This window comes from Gigantopelta aegis, chromosome 11 (assembly GCF_016097555.1).
Source record: "Gigantopelta aegis isolate Gae_Host chromosome 11, Gae_host_genome, whole genome shotgun sequence".
Taxonomy (NCBI): Eukaryota; Metazoa; Mollusca; class Gastropoda; order Neomphalida; family Peltospiridae; genus Gigantopelta; species Gigantopelta aegis.
The window spans coordinates 10,358,841-10,373,477 of NC_054709.1; the positions used below are offsets into that span (position 1 = coordinate 10,358,841).

Here is a 14,637-nt window from a genome sequence, read left to right on the forward strand (position 1 = left end):
GACATAAACAGGTGTTTAAAGCATTGTAAATGTATGTAGTTACACGTGTGTAAGACATAAACAGGTGTTTAAAGCATTGTAAATGTATGTAGTTACACACGTGTAAGACATAAACAGGTGTTTAAAGCATTGTAAATGTCTGTAGTTACACGTGTTTAAGACATAAACAGGTGTTTAAAGCATTGTAAATGTATGTAGTTACACGTGTGTAAGACATAAACAGGTGTTTAAAGCATCGTAAATGTCTGTAGTTACACGTGTGTAAGACATAAACAGGTGTTTAAAGCATTGTAAATGTCTGTAGTTACACGTGTGTAAGACATAAACAGGTGTTTAAAGCATTGTAAATGTATGTAGTTACACGTGTTTAAGACATAAACAGGTGTTTAAAGTATTGTAAATGTATGTAGTTACACGTGTGTAAGACATAAACAGGTGTTTAAAGCATTGTAAATGTATGTAGTTACACGTGTGTAAGACATAAACAGGTGTTTAAAGCATTGTAAATGTCTGTAGTTACACGTGTTTAAGACATAAACAGGTGTTTAAAGCATTGTAAATGTCTGTAGTTACACGTGTTTAAGACATAAACAGGTGTTTAAAGTATTGTAAATGTCTGTAGTTACACGTGTGTAAGACATAAACAGGTGTTTAAAGCATTGTAAATGTCTGTAGTTACACGTGTGTAAGACATAAACAGGTGTTTAAAGCATTGTAAATGTCTGTAGTTACATGTGTGTAAGACATAAACTGGCTTCATAAATTCGGCCCACTCTCTGTAGTTTATGGGGCAGGATCTAGCTCAGTTGGTAGAGCGCTCACCTGAGGTGCTGTGGTCGTAGGATTGAATCATGTCAGTGGTCTCGCTCCAGCCAGTGCTCCACAACTGGTGTAACAAAGGCTGTGGTATGTGCTATCCTGTCTGTAGAATAATGCATATAAAAGATCCCTTGCTGTTAATCGAAAGAGTAGCCCATGAAGTGGCGACAGTGGGTTTCCTCTCTCAATATCTTTGTGGTCCTTAACCATATATCTGATGCCATATAAAAAGTGTGTTGAGTGCGTCGTTAAATAATCATTAAATTTACTTCCTCCCTTCATCTCAGTGGAACCATTCTCTGATTGGGTTTTATGCCATCCCACAAGTGGTATACCAAAGGCCATGGTATGTGCTGTCCTGTCTTTGGAAAAATGCACATTAAAGATCCTTTGCTGCTAATGGAAAAATGTAAGGGGTTGTGTCTAAGATTGTGAATAAATTGTTTTATCAAATGCTTGACATCCAATAGCCAATGATTGATAAATAAATGTGCTCTAGTGGTGTTGTTAAACAAAAAAAAACTTTTTAAAACTTTTTTTTTTAGTTTATCTCTGAAACAAGCATATCTGTAATTTTCTTTGTCATTAGTTTCTGTATTTTGCACTAAGCTAAGTTAACTATAATAGAAACTTGCATGCAAAAAATCACCTAGGAAGTTATTTTGCTTTTGCAAATTTTCTAAACATTTAAGCACTTTTGTGAATAATTATCGGGAAAAAAAGCCATTACAATTAGTGAAGTTGTTTTTAGCTATGGATTTTGCAGCCTACCCTAAAGAAATAATTAGTATGGTAGTTGTTTTCTTTAGCAACTGGCAGGGTGTGCCATGAATTTGTTTTCTCACAATGTAGAAACAAATTATTATTATCATAAATTAATATTATCATGACCTGGCTATACCCAACAAAATTAATTAAGTGTCGGTACATGTTTGGTAATTCTTTGCTATTTTTGTCACATTATTTGAGTAACTTTTGATCACAGGTGATTTCTAAATACCAGTTTAGTATAATCTGACTCATGATATATGCATGTATGCAAATATCTTATACACGGTGAGTTTCTAATCCATTTATGAAAACTAAAAATGCACATTTGTCTAGAAATCTTTATGCATTTCTCCATAATGATAGCTAACATGTATTTTTTAACCATATTTAAAAAAAGAAGCTGGAAATACAGTGAAACCCCTCTAAACCGGACACTCTTGTTACCAATAAAAATGTCCAGCATTAACAGGGATCCAGTTTAGATAGGTTAAGTTCTGTCCTGTTTTTAAAAAGGGACTCTGTAAAACGTCTGGTTTTGAGGGAATTTCAGTTTACAGAGGGTCCGGTCTTGAGAGGTTTCACTGTATATACATGTACTAGGCTTTACCGTCCTCGGTGGCGTCGTGGTTAGGCCATCGGTCTACAGGCTGGTAGGTACTGGGTTCAAATCCCAGTCGAGGCATGGGATTTTTAATCCAGATACCGACTCCAAACCCTGAGTGAGTGCTCCGCAAGGCTCAATGGGTAGGTGTAAACCACTTGCACCAACCAGTGATCCATAACTGGTTCAACAAAGGCCATGGTTTGTGCTATCCTGCCTGTGGGAAGCGCAGATAAAAGATCCCTTGCTGCTAATCGGAAGAGTAGCCCATGTAGTGGCGACAGCGGGTTTCCTCTCAAAATCTGTGTGGTCCTTAACCATATGTCTGACACCATATAACCGTAAATAAAATGTGTTGAGTGCGTTGTTAAATAAAACATTTCTTTCTTTGTACTAGGCATAATTAATTTTGTTGAGTATATTGCATGTATCACGTAAAGAGTGGGTCATAGCCCAGAGGTACATCGCTCGCCTGATATGAGGTCGGTCTAGGATCGACCCCTGTCGGTGACCTATTGAGCTATTTCTCTCGTTCCAACCAGTGCACCACAACTGGTACATCAAAGGCTGTGCTATGTGCTATCCTGTCTGTTAAATAGTGCATATAAAAAATCCCATGTTACTAATGGAAAAATGGAGCGGGTTTCCACTCTAAGACTACATGTCGAAAATTACCAAATCTTTAACATATAATAGCTGATGATTAGTAAGTAAATGTGCTCTAGTGGTGTCGTTAAACAAACAAACTTTGTATCATGTGTATTTTTTAAAAGAACTAAATGTATAGAGAAATGATCCCATCACATTTTCTTTTCTTTTTATTCTATCTTTAATACAATAAATGTTATTTGCTAGCATGCAGTAAATAGTGGTTACTATCGTACACCGGCCTCGGTGGTGTTGTGGTTAAGCCATCAGACATAAGGCTGGTAGGTACAGGGTTCGCAGCTCAGCACCAGCTCCCACCCCAGAGTGAGTTTTAACGACTCAATGGGTAGGTGTAAGACCGCTACTCCTTCTCTCTCACTAACCAGTAACACTAACAACTAACCCACTCTCCTAGACAGACAGTCCAGATAGCTGAGGTGTGTGATCAGGACAGCATGCTTGAACCTTAATTGGATATAAGCATGAAAATAAGTTGAAATGAAATACTATCTTACAATAAATATTTGTTGTTACCCAGTATGTTAAATTAAATTTATTGCTATCAACAATAAATAATGTTTGATGCTGTATTACAATGAATGATAGTTGCTTGCTATCTAAAATTAAATATTTGTTCCTATCTTACTATCTTGTTTCTTTTTCAGTAAATGTTAGTTGCTATTTTACAGTAAACGTTAGTTGCTATTTTTCAGCAAATGTTAGTTGCTATTTTGCTGTTAATGTTAGTTGCTATTTTACAGTAAACGTTAGTTGCTAGTTTACTGTAAATATTAGTTGCTATTTTACAGTAAATGTTAGTTGCTATTTTACAGTAAATGTTAATTGCTATTTTGCTGTTAATATTAGTTGCTATTTTACAGTAAATGTTAATTGCTATTTTGCTGTTAATATTAGTTGCTAGTTTACAGTAAATGTTAGTTGCTATTTTACAGTAAATGCTAGTTGCTACTTTACAGTAAACGTTAGTTGTAAATGTTAGTTGCAATTTTTCAGCAATGTTAGTTGCTATTTTGCTGTTGATGTTAGTTGCTATTTTACAGTAAATGTTAGTTGCTATTTTACAGTAAATGTTAGTTGCTATTTTACAGTAAACGTTAGTTGCTATTTTACAGTTAATGTTAGTTGCTAGTTTACAGTAATTGTTAGTTGCTATTTTACAAAGTAAACGTTAGTTGCTATTTTACAGTAAATATTAGTTGCTAGTTTACAGTAAATGTTAGTTGCTATTTTACAAAGTAAACGTTAGTTGCTATTTTACAGTAAATATTAGTTGCTAGTTTACAGTAATTGTTAGTTGCTATTTTACAAAGTAAACGTTAGTTGCTATTTTACAGTAAATATTAGTTGCTAGTTTACAGTAAATGTTAGTTGCTATTTTTCAGTAAATGCTAGTTGCTATTTTTCCGTAAATGTTAATTGTTTTTTTACAGTAAATCTTTGTAGTTTTCTTTCAATAAATGTTTGTTGCTAATTTACATTAAATACAGGTATCTTGTTATCTTCCAATAAATGTTTAGTTATTTTACAGTAAATGTTTGTTGCATTCATAAATAAATGCTAGTTGCTTTGTTATAATCAGTATTTGCTACTATCTTTCAGTAAATCTGTCTTTCTATCTTATGGTAAATTTGTCTTGGTATCTAATGCTAGGATCAGACTACCAACTGCCAGCACAAAGTTGGCCAACTTCCTGCTGTCATGACTTCTAGTTGCTAGTCTGAGTGCTCTTACAACTCGATTCTCGTCGTATAACCCGTTAGTTGTTAATCTGAGTGTCAGAACCTAGCATTACAGTAAATATTTGTTATATACATTCAGTATGTTGCAATATTTTGTACAGGTGCGTGCACTGGAACAGAAGGTCTCAAGATTGGAAACGGTAAGTAAGGAGATTATGTGCGTAATTTAAATCAGTAGATCACAACTGTGTCCATGATGTGTCATGTAACAGTCTCTAACACGTCATAACACAGTCCCTAACACATCATAACACAGTCCTTAATGTGTTTGACAGTCCCTAACATGTCATAACACAGTCCTTAATGTGTGACAGTCCCTAACGTGTCATAACACAGTCCTTAATGTGTCTTGACAGTCCCTAACATGCCATAACACAGTCCTTAATGTGTCTGACAGTCCCTAGCTAACATGTCATAACACAGTCCTTAATGTGTCTGACAGTCCCTAACATGTCATAACACAGTCCTTAATGGGTCTGACAGTCCCTAACACGTCATAACACAGTCCTTAATATGTCTGACAGTCCCTAACATGTCATAACACAGTCCTTAATGTGTGCCAGTCCCTAACATGTCATAACACAGTCTTTAATGTGTCTGACAGTCCCTAACATGTCATAACACAGTCCTTAATGTGTCTGACAGTCCCTAACATGTCATAACATAGTCCTTAATGTGTCTTAACAGTCCCTAACATGTCATAACAGTCCTTAATGTGTCTGACAGTCCCTAGCTAACATGTCATAACACAGTCCTTAATGTGTCTTGACAGTCCCTAACATGTCAGAACAGTCCTTAATGTGTCTGACAGTCCCTAGCTAACATGTCATAACACAGTCCTTAATGTGTCTGACAGTCCCTAACACGTCATAACACAGTCCTTAATGTGTCTGACAGTCCCTAACATGTCATAACACAGTCTTTAATGTGCCGTGTCTAAAACAGTCCATAATGTACTGTTTGTCATCCGGTAGCCTATGATTAATAAATCAATGTGATCTTGTGGTGTCGTTAAACAAAACAAAACTTTTTAAAACAAAACTGTATCACAGTCCTTTATGTCCTATGACACAGTCCCTAATGTACTCTGAAACAGTCCATAATGCATCATGACAAAGTCACTAATGTATGTGTCAAAACAGTCCCTAAATTAATGTCTTTATTAACACATGTCAGTTGGTTGTTCAGTCGGCTGATCAGTTTCTCTTAATTACTGTTTTTAATTATTACAGCTGCTTACGACTAACGAGTGCCAGTCCAACCCGTGTCTGAATGGAGGGACCTGCCTGGACACGTTCAACGGCTTCATCTGTCGCTGCCCCAACACCTGGACGGTACATCACTAACACTGTCTCAATGTCGGTGTGATATCACTGTCTCAATGTCGGTCTGATATCACTATCTCTATGTCTGTCTGATATAACTGTGTATAGAATATACTATCACTAACACTGTCTCAATGTCGGTCTGATAACACTGTCTCAATGTCGGTCTGATATCACTGTCTCAATGTCTGTCTGATATCACTGTGTTATATGTATAGAATATACTGTCATTAACACTGTCTCAATGTCTGTCTGATATCACTGTCTCAATGTCGGTCTGATATCACTGTCTCAATGTCGGTCTGATATCACTGTGTTATGTGTATAGAATATACTGTCACTAACATTGTCTCAATGTTGGTCTGATAACACTGTCTCAATGTCTGTCTGATATCACTGTCTCAATGTCTGTCTGATATCTCTGTGTCAATGTTGGTCTGATATCACTGTCTCAATGTCTGTCTGATAGAATGTACTGTCACTAATACTGTTTCAATGTGTGTCTGATATCACTGTGTTATATGTATAGAATATACTGTCATTAACACTGTCTCAATGTCTGTCTGATATCATTGCCTCAATGTCTGTCTGATAGAATGTACTGTCACTAATACTGTTTCAATGTGTGTCTGATATCTCTGTGTTATATGTATAGAATATACTGTCATTAACACTGTCTCAATGTCTGTCTGATATCACTGTCTCAATGTCTGTCTGATATCACTGTCTCAATGTCTGTCTGATATTACTGTCTCAGTGTCAGTCTGATAACATTGTCTCAATGTCTGTCTGATATCACTGTCTCAATGTCGGTCTGATATCACTGTCTCAATGTTGGTCTGATATCACTGTCTCAATGTCTGTTTGATAGAATGTACTGTCACTAATACTGTTTCAATGTGTGTCTGATATCACTGTGTTATATGTATATAATATACTGTCATTAACACTGTCTCAATGTCTGTCTGATATCACTGTCTCAATGTCTGTCTGATAGAATGTACTGTCACTAATACTGTTTCAATGTGTGTCTGATATCTCTGTGTTATATGTATAGAATATACTGTCATTAACACTGTCTCAATGTCTGTCTGATATCACTGTCTCAATGTCTGTCTGATATCACTGTCTCAATGTCTGTCTGATATTACTGTCTCAGTGTCAGTCTGATATCACTGTCTCAATGTCTGTCTGATAGAATGTACTGTCACTAATACTGTCTCAATGTCTGTCTGATATCACTGTCTCAAAGTCTGTCTGATAGAATGTACTGTCACTAATACTGTTTCAATGTGTGTCTGATATCACTGTGTTTTGTAGAGAATATACTATCAGTATCACTCAATGTCTGTGCTGATATTACTGTGTTGTTTAGAGAATATACTGTCAGTAACACTGTTTCAATGTCTGTGCTGATATCACTGTGTTGTGTAGAGAATATATTGTCGGTAACACTGTGATGTTGATGTGAATTAATGTTTTGTTTTCAGGGTATACGCTGTGACGTTGACGTGAATTAATGTTTTGTTTTCAGGGTATACGCTGTGACGTTGACGTGAATTAATGTTTTGTTTTCAGGGTATACGCTGTGACGTTGACGTGAATTAATGTTTTGTTTTCAGGGTATACGCTGTGACGTTGACGTGAATTAATGTTTTGTTTTCAGGGTATACGCTGTGATGTTGACGTGAATTAATGTTTTGTTTTCAGGGTAGACACTGTGACGTTGACGTGAATTAATGTTTTGTTTTCAGGGTATACGCTGTGACGTTGACGTGAATTAATGTTTTGTTTTCAGGGTATACGCTGTGACGTTGACGTGAATTAATGTTTTGTTTTCAGGGTATACGCTGTGACGTTGACGTGAATTAATGTTTTGTTTTCAGGGTATACGCTGTGACGTTGACGTGAATTAATGTTTTGTTTTCAGGGTATACGCTGTGACGTTGACGTGAATTAATGTTTTGTTTTCAGGGTAGACACTGTGACGTTGACGTGAATTAATGTTTTGTTTTCAGGGTACACACTGTGACGTTGACGTGAATTAATGTTTTGTTTTCAGGGTACACACTGTGACTTTGACGTGAATTAATGTTTTGTTTTCAGGGTACACACTGTGACGTTGACGTGAATTAATGTTTTGTTTTCAGGGTACACACTGTGACGTTGACGTGAATTAATGTTTTGTTTTCAGGGTATACATTGTGATGTTGACGTGAATTAATGTTTTGTTTTCAGGGTATACGCTGTGACATTGATGTGAATGAGTGTTCGGTGTATGCTGGGACTGATCTTGGTTGTCAGAACGGAGGAACCTGTGTCAACTCACCTGGATCTTTCAGGTTTTTTATTTTATTAGAATATTTTTTTAAATCTAAGAATTTTTCCATAATTCTGTTTTTTAGTATCACCTCAAAGGTTTCAGGATATTTTATCCAATATTTGAGGATATTTTATTCAAGGTTTCACAATATTTTGTCCCAGGTTTTAGGATATTTTATCCAAGGTTTCATGATATTTTGTCCCACTTTTCAGGATATTTTATTCAAGGTTTTAGGATACATTGTCCAGGTTTCAATATATTTTATTCAAGGTTTAAGGATATATATTTTTTATCAAGGATCAGGAGATTTTGTCCAAGGTTTCAGGATATTTTATCCAAGGTATCAGGATATTTTATCACATGTTTGAGGATACTTTATCCAAGGTTTCAGGATATTTTATCCAAGATTTCAGGATATTTTGTCTAAGGTTTCAGGATATTTTAGTCAATGTTTCAGGATATTTTGTTCCAGTATTCAGGTGTTTTATCCAAGATTTCAGGATATTTTATCACAGGTTGCAGGATAGACTGTCCTGTTGCCATTGTAACACATTTCCAAATAATAATGACTGTATATTCCCTACATTTTTCATTGTTCTAATATTTGTACTATCCAAAACTGGAATTTAATTTTCCAAGCAGGATCCAGTTTAGACAGGTTTCACTGTATTTTAGTTGTTATAAAGACTCTGTTAGTCTGAAATGTCAGTATTAATGGCAGCAAATTTGGGACAGTCTATTTAAACACTCTTTACTTTGTGGAATACACACGTTATGGAAAATGTGAAATTATTTCAGTTATAGGGGCAGGGTCTCACTCATTTGGTAGTGTTCTGCTGAGAAGGCGGGATTTAGCTCAGTCGGTTGAGTGCTCGCCTGAGGTGCTTGCGTCGCAGGATCGAACCACCTCGGTGAATCCATTCAACTGATTGGTTTTTTTGGTCATTCCAACCAGTGCATCGCAACAGGTCAAAGACCATGATATGTGCTTTCTTGTCTGTGGGAAAGTAGTGATTTCCCTAGAAATTCGGTAGACCAAACACTTTTGGGTCATTTTCACCATTTTCAGGGCACTTGTATTTCATTAAAAATACACAAAAATTTATTGAAATAAACATTAATGTAATTTATGTGCCTGCTTTAATAAATGAATGGCAAAAAATATAAAAGGCATATTTTATTAATTAATAATACCATTTTGGGTGTTTTTTAAAGGTAATTTTAGAATTAATTGGTGAAAAAGGCTTGTTTAATCTCAGGGCAGCATGGCACTGATTAAGGCAAGATGGTGCTAGGCTATTGAGGCATGGTGCTGCACCATGCTAAAACAAGCTAGGGAAAACACTAGAAAGTATATATATCAGATCCCTTTCTACTAATGAAAAAAGGTAGTGGGTTTCCTCTCTAAGTCTCAGTCAGAGTTTCCAATTATTTGACATCCAATAGCCGATGATTGATTAATCAGTGTGCTTTAGTGGTGTCGTTAAACAAAACAAACTTTTATTCTGCTGAGGTGCCTGGTTTGTAGGATCGAAACATCTTGGTGGACCCAATTTTTTTTTTTTTTTTTTTTTTTTCCAGTGCTTCACAAATGGTATATCAAAGGTTACGGTATGTGCTGTCCTGTCTGTGGGAAAGTGCATACAAAAGATCCCTTGCTACTAATGATAAAATTTAGCATGTTTCCTCTTTAAGACTGTTTGTAAAAATTGTCAAATGTTGATATGCAGTAGCTGATGATCAATAAATCAGGGTGCTCTAGTGGTGTTGTTAAACAATACAAACTTTAACTCGAGATTTATTTCAGTTGTACGTGCACTGCCAACTGGCATGGAATCCGATGTATGGATCAGCACGATGACTGTACTGGCGCGTCGCAGTCGGAACTGTGTGGTCACGGAACATGCGTCAACATACCACGAGCATCAGCGGGACAGGTACTTGTATAACAGTCATATAGAACAGGACCCATATTCACAAAACATCGTAAGCCTAGTTTTGCACGTAAAAGTAAATCTACAAGTAAATCACAGTTCTTGTCACTATTAACAATAAACCAAATTTAGGTTAAATTACACATATTTCATTTTCTTTTGTCAATAAAATGCTCCATCTTCCGTAATGATGTCATTTTCTTCGTGAAATAGATTCCAAACACGTGTAAACGTATGACTGGTTTAACTGCAAGTCGCAGACATAAATTTACGATGTTTTGTGAAATTAGCTCCAGGCCTGTAGCCAGCATTTAGAGCAGGGGGGGAGGGCTTCGACTAGGTATTTGCTGGGGCCTTTTGGAATTGATGTTGTCTGCAGGCGCGAAGCCCCTGAGCTGTATGGTGATCCAGAGGCATGCCCCTACCCCCTGGAAAATGTTAAATCTTTGTAAGTCGGAACTATGTGGACACGAAACGTGCATCAACATACCACGAGCATCATCGGGACAAGTACTTGTATAACAGTCATATAGAACAGGACCCATATTCACAAAAATGTGTAACTAGCACTTACGTCTGCCGTAGATTTACGTTTATGTGCAAGAATCACCTTATTCTCAAAGATGGTCGTAAATGTAAATGAATGAATGAATGAATGTTTAACGACACCCCAGCACGAAAAATACATCGGCTATTGGGTGTTAAACTATGGTAATGCAAATAAATAAAGTGATGATCAACATCAATATAAAAATTCAAGACTTAAACAAAAACAGTGTAAAGGACTGTGCAAAAACACAAATATCACAGAATTTTACGGATACTGAATTTTACTCAAAACTTCAATTTTGTGCTGTATTGGCCATTCTCAAAGAGAATGTTACACCCCTGCACCACGATGAGGTTACAGCACACGCAGGGGTAAATGTAAATGTAACTTAGTCGGACGTAAATGTATGATATCTCACCGGAGAAATTGAAAAGAAAAGAAAAAAAGAAACGATGGCTACAGGGTAAATAACAAAAGCGCAAAACACAATTTCGTTTGTCATCTGCTAACAATAACATCGCGGACGACGAACAATGGCATTTTGGTATTAGTGAGGATCCGCATTTTGTACTAACTTTAGGACATTCGTAAAAAGGAAAAGATAACTCCGTTCGATCACAAAAATATGTATGTTCAATCCATGGGTGTTCGCCATCGCAAACTGTTGCAGTTATTGAAAATGATGCCATTTTCCGCAAATAATAGTAAATAATAGCGATCATGCTTGATTTATTATATGCAGAATTAGTTGTAACCGGAGGCACTCTTATATTTACGTCCAACTTTACATGTAACTTACGTTTACGTTGTTTCGTGAATAGCTCTTCAGTCATAGATTTACGTTTACGTGTAACACTAGACTTACGATTTTTTGTAGCCAGTATTTTGGGGGGGGGGGGGGGGTGGAGGTTGAGTTTTGACTAGGTATATGCTGGGGCCATTTGGAAATGATGTTGCCTGCGGGGGCAAAGTGCCAGAGCTTTGTATGGGGATCCAGGGGCATGCCCCCACCCTCTGGAAAATTTTAAATCTTTGTAAGTCAGAACTGTGTGGACATGGAACATGTGTCAACATACCCTGATCAGCAACGGGACAGTTACTTGTGTAACAGTCATATAGAACACTACAAGACTCCATCATATGCGGTCATGTTGGATAGAAAAAGTACCGCATATGATGGAGTCTTTTACTCTCAGTCATTCGGTAAATAAACCATTATTTTACATGGACAGACAAAGATGGCTGAACAAGTAACTTTTTTGTTTGACCATTTTATCATAAATAAGCTACACTGTCGTATTTGCTGTGTTTGTTTCATGTGTTAAATAAGATTTAACACTACAAATTAACAAAATAGATTTTAAAATGAAGGTTTTAATAACAAAATATTAATTTAAAACTGTGTCTAAAGACCCCACAACCGCCTCACATTAATATGACATCATATATTACCAACGACGTCATGTTAAACGCAAGCGTGTGATATCCCATGTAAGATAGAAATTTCTTGCATAGCTTTCTTTCATGGGATAGCTCTGTTCCATATACCTGAGGATGAGAGAATAAACAAGCTTGCCTGTCATACCATTTTTATGAAACGAGTGAACAGTTTTGGTATTTCGCTCGTCAAGATACAAACACTGTTCACGACTTTCATAAAAATGGTATGACAGGCAAGCTAGTTTAGTATTCTATTTATTACAAACCAACTGCAAACAAGCCGTAAACGCAGAGGGAAGCAGATGTCGAGACCTACTACACATTATTTTTCTACAAATTTGGTCAGCAAATGATATACGTCACGCTCACGTCACGCTGGCCAATATTAGACTAGTTAGATATTGAGTGATTGTTATGACATGAGCAATATCTTACACTGGTGTGTAATAAAGTGAAATATCTGAATGTATCTCACCATTATTGTGACCGGCCTCGGTGGCGTCGTGGCAGGCCATCGGTCTACAGGCTGGTAGGTACTGGGTTCGGATCCCAGTCGAGGCATGGGATTTTTAATTCAGATACCGACTCCAAACCCTGAGTGAGTGCTCCGCAAGGCTCAATGGGTAGGTGTAAACCACTTGCACCGACCAGTGATCCATAACTGGTTCAACAAAGGCCATGGTTTGTGCTATCCTGCCTGTGGGAAGCGCAAATAAAAGATCCCTTGCTGCCTGTCGTAAAAGAGTAGCCTATGTGGCGACAGCGGGTTTCCTCTCCAAATCTGTGTGGTCCTTAACCATATGTCTGATGCCATATAACCGTAAATAAAATGTGTTGAGTGCGTCGTTAAATAAAACATTTCTTTCTTTCTTTCTTTCTTTCTCACCATTATTGTTTTCACACATACATATATTAACCTGTGTTTCAATTAAACCAGGTAAAAATTGTTATAACTTACTATCTTAGAGGGCGGGACGTAACCCAGTGATAAAGCACTCGCTTGATACACGGTCGGTTTAGGATCGTACCCCTCCAGTGGGCCCATTGGGTTATTTCTACTAGTGACAAAATGTAGCGTGTTTACTCTCTAAAACTATATGTATAAATTACCAAATGTTTGACATCGTTTGACGTCGTTAAACAAAAACAAACTAACTTTATTGAAGAAAATAACTTGTCAATAAGTACATCTCAGTACAAACTGGTGTTCGTAAATAGGAAGGAAGGATATGTTTTATTTAACGACGCACTCAACACATTTTATTTATAGTTATATGGCATCGGACATATGGTCATGGACCACACAGATATTGAGAGAGAAAACCTGCTGTCACCACTTCATGGGCTACTCTTTTCGATTAGTAGCAAGGGATCTTTTATATGAACCATCCCACAGACAGGATAGTGGTAACGCACTTGCACAATGCACGGTCAGTCTGGGATCGATCCCCATTGGTGGGCCCACTGGACTGTTTCTCATTCCAGCCAGTGCACCATGACTGGTACATCAAAGGCCGTGGTATGTACTACCCTGTCTGTGGGATGGTGCATATAAAAGATCCCTTGCTGCTAATCCAAAAGAGTAGCCCATGAAGTGGCGACAGCAGGTTTCCTCTCTCAGTATCTGTGTGGTCCTTAACCGTATGTCTGACGCCATATAACCATAAATAAAATGTGTTGAGTGTGTCGTTAAATAAAACATTTCTTTCTTTTCTTGTCAGCAGTAGCATCGTGATCATCATCAATGCATCACAATGCTTGAAATCCATTTATGGAGTGGGAAGCAATCTTTGCTTCTCAGCTTCTAAGATGGAAGCACATGCTAGAAAAACGATATTTGCTTCTCAGCTTCTAAGATGCAAGCACATGCTAAAAAAGCAATCTTTGCTTCTCAGCTTCTAAGGTGAAAGCACATGCTAAGAAAAGCAATCTTTGCTTCTCAACTTCTAAGATGGAAGCACATGCTTAAAAAACAATCTTTGCTTCTCAGCTTCTAAGATGGAAACACATGCTGAAAAAACAATCTTTGCTTCTCAGCTTCTAAGATGGAAGCACATGCTGAAAAAAGAATCTTTGCTTCGCATCTTCTAAGATGGAAGCACAATGTAGAAAAAGCAATCTGCTTCTCAGCTTCTAAGATGGAAGCACATGCTAAGAAAAGCAATCTTTGCTTCTCAGCTTCTAAGATGTAAGCACATGCTTACAAAAACAATCTTTGCTTCTCAGCTTCTAAGATGTAAGCACATGCTTAAAAAAACAATCTTTGCTTCTCAGCTTCTAAGATGGAAGCACATGCTGAAAAAAATCTTTGATTCTCAGCTTCTACGATGGAAGCACATGCTGAAAAAACAATCTTTGCTTCTCAGCTTCTAAGATGGAAGCACATGCTGAAAAAAGCAATCTTTGCTTCTCAGCTTCTAAGATGGAAGCACATGCTAAAAAAGCAATCTGCTTCTCAGCTTCTAA

General features: G+C 37.0%; 1 protein-coding gene across 1 annotated transcript in view; it reads left to right on the forward strand.

The window, feature by feature from the left end:
- LOC121385539 (cubilin-like) overlaps positions 1–14,637 on the forward strand; it is a 172,125-nt gene that overhangs the window by 11,431 nt on the left and 146,057 nt on the right. Inside the window, exons 6-9 of the mRNA XM_041516248.1 lie at positions 4,701–4,739; positions 5,832–5,933; positions 8,163–8,266; positions 10,055–10,184. Of these exons, the coding sequence (XP_041372182.1) occupies positions 4,701–4,739; positions 5,832–5,933; positions 8,163–8,266; positions 10,055–10,184 (375 nt within the window). The remainder of the gene's footprint in view (positions 1–4,700; positions 4,740–5,831; positions 5,934–8,162; positions 8,267–10,054; positions 10,185–14,637) is intronic.